At 38.6% G+C, this 6,150-nt stretch overlaps 3 protein-coding genes across 4 annotated transcripts in view; 1 reads left to right on the top strand and 2 right to left on the bottom strand.

Annotated features, from left to right (window-relative positions):
- Positions 1-353, bottom strand: part of LOC118739243 (28S ribosomal protein S9, mitochondrial-like) — a 3,601-nt gene extending 3,248 nt beyond the window's left edge. The window contains exons 1-2 of the mRNA XM_036470462.1: positions 223-353; positions 26-137 (exon numbers count right to left, since the gene is read on the bottom strand). Of these exons, the coding sequence (XP_036326355.1) occupies positions 26-137; positions 223-321 (211 nt within the window). The 5' untranslated portion in view covers positions 322-353. The remainder of the gene's footprint in view (positions 1-25; positions 138-222) is intronic.
- LOC118735931 (28S ribosomal protein S9, mitochondrial-like) overlaps positions 1-6,150 on the top strand; it is a 76,577-nt gene that overhangs the window by 13,740 nt on the left and 56,687 nt on the right. The window lies entirely within an intron of this gene.
- On the bottom strand, positions 883-2,860 carry LOC118739231 (transcription initiation factor TFIID subunit 7). Of its 2 annotated transcripts, XM_036470449.1 has the most exons (4): positions 2,593-2,860; positions 2,296-2,505; positions 1,141-2,234; positions 883-1,079 (listed from the first exon to the last, which is right to left on the bottom strand). In XM_036470449.1, exons 1-3 carry the CDS (start codon positions 2,686-2,688, stop codon positions 1,161-1,163), a joined length of 1,380 nt encoding a protein of 459 aa, XP_036326342.1. In that variant the 5' UTR covers positions 2,689-2,860; the 3' UTR covers positions 883-1,079; positions 1,141-1,160. The 2 variants fall into 2 exon arrangements, with proteins under 2 accessions (XP_036326342.1, XP_036326333.1); XM_036470440.1 differs by having other exon boundaries at positions 883-2,234.

The raw sequence follows: 6,150 nt of genomic DNA, 5'->3' as shown, positions 1-6,150 counted from the left end.
TTTTGTGTTTTCATGAATTCATCATTTTCTCGCGCACGTTCGAGGTAGGCTTTCATGGCATTGCTAACTTTTTGTTTCTTTATCGCTAAAGGTGCAGCTTCTACGGTCACCTCGGTGCCATATCCACTGCTTGGTTGCTGCAAAACAGATGAAGGTTAGGTAAGTACAATTCGCGGGTTCCATGCGTTGAACGCGCGGAATCCGAGTGGATTTTATAATTACTATTTGTGCTGCATAGCTATCCACAATTCGGTTAAGACTTTGTACAGAATTTCTGTTAATTTTTAATAAATTTAACCCGAAACGCAAAGCCACAGCCATATCGAACGTAAAAGGATGAAAAAAGAAAAATTTGACAAGCTATTTAGAAAACAGCTGATTGCAAAGAGAACCAAACTATTTTTAACACAGAGATGTTATTCGGTGTTTTATAAATATTCTACCTGGTTTGCGCAAGTTGGTATTGCAATTGTAGTGTAAATTTGGGATAGTTGGGTGCGTCTCAGGTTCGTCTCTCATATGCGGTCAGGCCCCATGGCCTTTTTAGGATTTTTTTTTTTAATTTTAACGTAATTCGGCATTTCCAAGGCGAATTTCGCATTGCAATCAAAAAACAAAAACTAGGTGATTATGCCCTTACTAAAGGTATGCAATTTGGTTTGCACAAACTAGAAATATTAGGGGTATTCACGATCCTGTGCATATGGTCTAGCACGGTGCATAGATAGCATAAATAGCATGATTGTTGTTATTTCATGTGTTCAAACAACAACAAAATTAGCCAATCATGCTATCTATGTATGCTCCATGCTAGACAGTATGCATCGGATCGTGAATACCCCTATTATTTTTAAGTGTCTGATAAAAAAAAAATGCAACAACTATTTTCATTACCCAGTAGATAGTTTTATTGGCTTTCGAATTGATATTTTTTGTAAGCATACCTCTTCTGCAACAGAAAATACACTCAGTTTTAGACACCCCTTCCAAGTGAGGCAAGATAAAAAGAAAAACGGCTTCCATTCCTGGCGAGTTCGAGTTCGTATCTTTCGTGATGAAATTAGCCACAGAATTCAGCCTTAAATTGTATTGTTAATTAATTTTGGAAGTTGCAAGTTTTATTCATATTTAACCAGTAGTCGCTACTACGACTATGTTTCCTACAGAATATTCTCATAATCCTTAATTTCAGCTTCTTTATCGTCCATTTGATTTTGTAAATTATCTAGGGTCTCTTGCAAACGTTGCTTCAATGTTGGATTCTGTATAGATGAAATCTCTTGGGCCTTTTGTGTATGCTGCGTTTTCAAATCTTCATATTGTCTACGCAATTCGGCTACTCTGCTTTGAATTTGTTCGGCATTAATATGTGGTGTTGTGGTATTGGTTTCACTTGAATAATCATCTTCATAATCATTACGTTTTTGCTCTTCATAATAGCCACTCGGTGCTGCCAAGTTCGAATTAGAGCCGCTAAATTTTGAGACCATATCATCCGCATCGGCTTTTGGACTGCCAAACATGGATTTGTCGAATTCGGTTGCGTTATCTTTTAAACTGTTCATGCTATTAGCATTTTCGATGCCAGATGCACCCATTAGATTGGTTGACGTACCGGCAACATCGCCGGCCCCATTTCCTCCCATCGAAAAATCAGACATGCGCGAGTCATCCGCTGATAACCTGGAAATATCCTCAAGGTCTCGCAAGCGTGAAGTGTCACGCCGCATATCTTCATCGTCATCGGACGAAGACACTTCTTCACCGAAAATATCATGCTCACCAACACCACCAATGGGCGCTGAACGAGATGGTGCATCTTCATCGTCACCATCTGATTCTACATTGATGTCTTTTTGTGAAGAAGAATCGTTATTCTTATCACCCCCATGCATAGTCTCATCATTGTATTCTTCCTCGCCTTCGTTATATTCCTTGGATTGTTGCTCTAAAGACCTCTTGTCTAAATCTTCATTAATGATTTCAAAGTCTACTTTTACGGCATCATTATCGATCCGTAATAGACGTTTCACTTCTTTCTCAATTTCGGGTGCTTCGACGTTTTTCTTTTTCAATGTTTTACGGAAGCGGCGCTTTCGCACATTTTTGCATGGTGGCGTAATGCCATGAGGCCACAAGTATTTCTTGTCTACCTTATTAGGATCCTTCTTTTTGCCCTTGTTTGGCGATTCTTTTTCTGGATCTAATGCGTCGGGTTCTTCTTTGCAAATCATCTGTATACAAGATGAAAGATGTGTAAAATTTTAAAACTATTTTAGATTCACATTGCCTTACTATTTGACAAATATCTGCAGATTTGTAAAAGTTTTTGCTATCTATGGTTTTGAGGCACTCAATAATGGTCGGCAAATCTAAAACTTTCGCATGCAATAACCATTGATCAAAACGCAACTCGCCATAACGTAGCTCATTATCCAATTTGATAGTCATCCGATCCTTAAGAGTTCCTGTTTGTAGTGCTTCGTGCAGCGCTTTAGCGGGCTCCTGAATAGTGGAAACAATTTTTTTCTAGAATCTCCCCAGATAGACTCATACATATGTATGTAAGTATGTACATATTTATGTACTAACCTCTGGTAATCGAAGTATAAATTGGTTTTCCAAATCAACGCCGTCGTCCCGCGGCTTTGTTTCATGTTTTGTCTTCTCTGTTTTCTTTTCGATCATTTTAAAACTATATTTTCAAATATGTCTGCAAATATTCTCCAGAAAATTTTTATATTTTTATTTATGCTCTTCTTCTTTTACGATGTCAGTTTCAATAGTTATTGCGTCAGAGTTGCAATGAATTGAAGTACGACGTTAAAGCCGATGCCAGATAAAACCTTAAGCTGATGCCACATAAAGCTTTTGCTTCGCTTTACGTGACAGATAAGATGAATTGTATGACAATGCACAAAGCATGCCACATAGATCGTTGAAGCTACAGCGCGAAGCGAAAAGATGGCCAACTCCCATCTCTTTGGCGCTTTGACAATCAGCCGGTTTAATATATAAAATCCAAAGCAATTTTGACGAGTAAAAAAGCAGTACCAAATTGTTTTCTTGGGGTTTATTGTGGCATACCTTTTGCGTCTGGCGCTTTGCTATCAAAGTTATAAATGTCACGCAGAGCCACATCGTTTTATCTGGCATCAGCTTTATGGCTTTGCGTAACATTTATAACTTTGCCATCAAAGCGCAAAACGCAAAAGGTATTCCTCAATGAACGCCAAAGAAATAATTTGGCACTGCTTTTTTACTAATGAAAGTTGCCGTGCATTTAATATATTACGTTTTAAACATATCAGTAGCAAAGAACGTAGATAACAAGAAGGGACAACTCGTTATAATTGTGGCGAAAGTGATCAACAGGAACGTGCCTTCTCTTTTCATCCAATCAAAAAACGCACTAGGGCAAAAGACATGGGCGTAGCCATGATTCAATAATACAAGGTTAGATAATTATTGACAGCTGCGGTTTGACACTCCCTTACAAAAGGTTGCATTTACGGAGGACAGAGAAAGGGCAAGAATGCAATCCCTTGTTTCGAAAATGGTAGTAGAAAAGTACGCAAAGTAGGCAATTAGTAGTGAAATTCCTTTCGTAAATTCTAATGTATTTGCAGGAAATCTGGCATTTTAAACGAAATGTTGAACGTAATATTGATATATCTACGTGAATTACGTAATTTATATGCTATTTAGCCGTATAAAAACTGCAAAATGACTCAAAATTTAAATAAGACTACTATGAGACTGATGTAAACATCCAATGCATATGTTAAATATGCTTCATATGCATATACAAATACAGATATTGCACAAAAGCTTATACTTTTATTTCACACCAAAGCTACACTGTTTCCATGTAAAATTGCAAAGAAGCAACACGGTGCCACTGCTAAGAGAGCGGTGCGAGAGAGACAACTGTCAGTTTATCGAACCTTGTATTATTGAATCATGGGCCTAGCCAGGTAGGGCCGGGGGGTGCTCAACCTCCCCCTTAACTTTCAAATTTTCCTTATATATATATAAAATAGTACCCTGAAATGCCAGCTTAATAGGGTCGAGCTCCCCCCCCTAAATTTCATTCTGGCTACACCGATGGCAAAAGAGAAGGCACGCCCCTGTTATGATGTTTATGAAAGTTTATGAAAGCCAGTTCGTTAACTAAGCATTTGTCCGAATCGGCTTTCATAAACTTTTTTCTCAAAACCCGCTACGAGTACGACGTCGCCTTTTTGCGTGATCATGTATTTTTGGTTCATGTTTACAGCCCCTGGCAGCCCTTTGCGTATTCACAATATAACTTAGAAGAAGAAGCCACTAAAAGTTTGACAGTCACTCGATTTTTTCTCTTGGGCTTATTAATTTTTTTCTTTTGCACTTTGCTTTGGCCGGTGATGATTCTAAATTAATTATTAATAAAAAATAGAATAAATTCATATTTTATTGAGTGTAAATAAAAGAATCCCTTGGGCTTTCAGTTTACAAGTCAAAGGCACATCGCTCAGCATCTACACAATGCGTACGCGGAGCTTTATTTGGAACGGAGTCCTAATTGTGACATCTTTGTTGTTGGTTTCCACTTGTGTCAATGGTCTATATGAGGATCAAATAAAGAAATTCGATTGGTAAGTGCAAGGAACACGTCAGCATAATCCAAATGTCCCATTGTCACACTTCATGCATACTAATTATAATAGGAGAGTTCAGCACATTGGCGCAGTCAGGCAAGCACACTTGGAACTAAATTCCCTTAGTCCACGTTTGTTGGTTAGTACGCAAGAAAATGTTGTCGCAGTATTGGAGCCGAAAACGGGAAAAATGTTGTGGCGACAAGTGCTTGAGAATTCACCGCGCGGTGAGCTAAAATTAATGCAAGTTGGAACAGTTGCGGCTAATATAAACGACGCAGAGAGTACCGCTGCAGCTCCCACAAATTCAAAGCATGGATTCGATGTATTCACCGTGCAAGGGCATGCGCCTGCGTTAGTGCGTGGTTGGAATGTGGCTAGCGGTAACTTGGAATGGGAGTGGTCGTTGATGCCACTGCAAACGGAGCGTGCGGAGTCAGCATTTTGGTTCTATAAAAACGGTTTACTGTATCATGTAATGCCGACATGGCGTAGTCATATTGAAGTAACTCCATATTTTGCTACTTCTGGTCATGCGACGGAAACCACTGGTCGTATATCCGCTGCGTGGATTACTGCGGACAAATGTGTATTGAGCGGTGGTTACTATAGCTGTCTGGAAGGAAATCAGTTAATCGGAATTGATTTAACAGCAAATCAGCCGCAGGTGTTGAGAAAGACACTAGCAGAAGTACCGAAGAACAAATTGCGCGCTGTAGAGGTTGGCATTACTTTTTTTCTAAATGCGCTGATTTATAAACATTTCTTCTTGCAGGGAATAAGCGGCGCTTATGTAATTGATAACACATTAGTTAGCATACACGAAGCCACAGCTGTTTGTAATAATTACAAAAGTAATAGTTTCTTGTTGGGAAAGTTTCAGCAACGTCGCGTTTTAGCGCTGGCAGATGTAGTAAATAATGTGAGTTTGATAAAAAATAAATGCATAGTAAAATCAGAACTAAATTGAAAATACTTGAAGGTTTTGCAAATACGAGGGCACTATGTTGATAGCTGTGAACCAGTGCCAGAGATGACAATTAATATGGATTATCCAGATTACTATGGCACGCCGACGTTGAAAACTTTCGCCTGCATGTCACATGGTAAAGGATGCCTATATGTGTTGGGTACCGAAGATGAAGCTATTTTGGCAGTGCAACAGAGCAAAATACGCTGGGTACGCCAGGAGTCGCTAGCAAATATAGTGGCTAGTGAATTTATTGATTTGCCGCTTGGTGATGCAGAGGGCACTTTGGAAAATGAAATGAAAGGAAATACAGGTGAGTTGTACAGTAGTATGATATGCTAACAAATCGTAAAAGTAATATATAGAGGAGATCTTTAAACACAGACATGTCATAGTTAATGTGTAGAAAGTTCGTCTGATCCTATAGCTTATATGTATTTAAAATATGAAATTAATTGTTATCCCATTTTTTCTGCTATCAATTGGAATCATTAGAGGATGCAACGGGTTTGGAAAGTGAGTAAAAACATTAAAAAAAAA

This window comes from Rhagoletis pomonella, unplaced genomic scaffold (assembly GCF_013731165.1).
Source record: "Rhagoletis pomonella isolate Grant_MI unplaced genomic scaffold, Rhpom_1.0 Rhpom_scaffold_00001, whole genome shotgun sequence".
Taxonomy (NCBI): domain Eukaryota; kingdom Metazoa; phylum Arthropoda; class Insecta; order Diptera; family Tephritidae; genus Rhagoletis; species Rhagoletis pomonella.
This window is presented reverse-complemented; position numbering and strand designations above follow the sequence as displayed.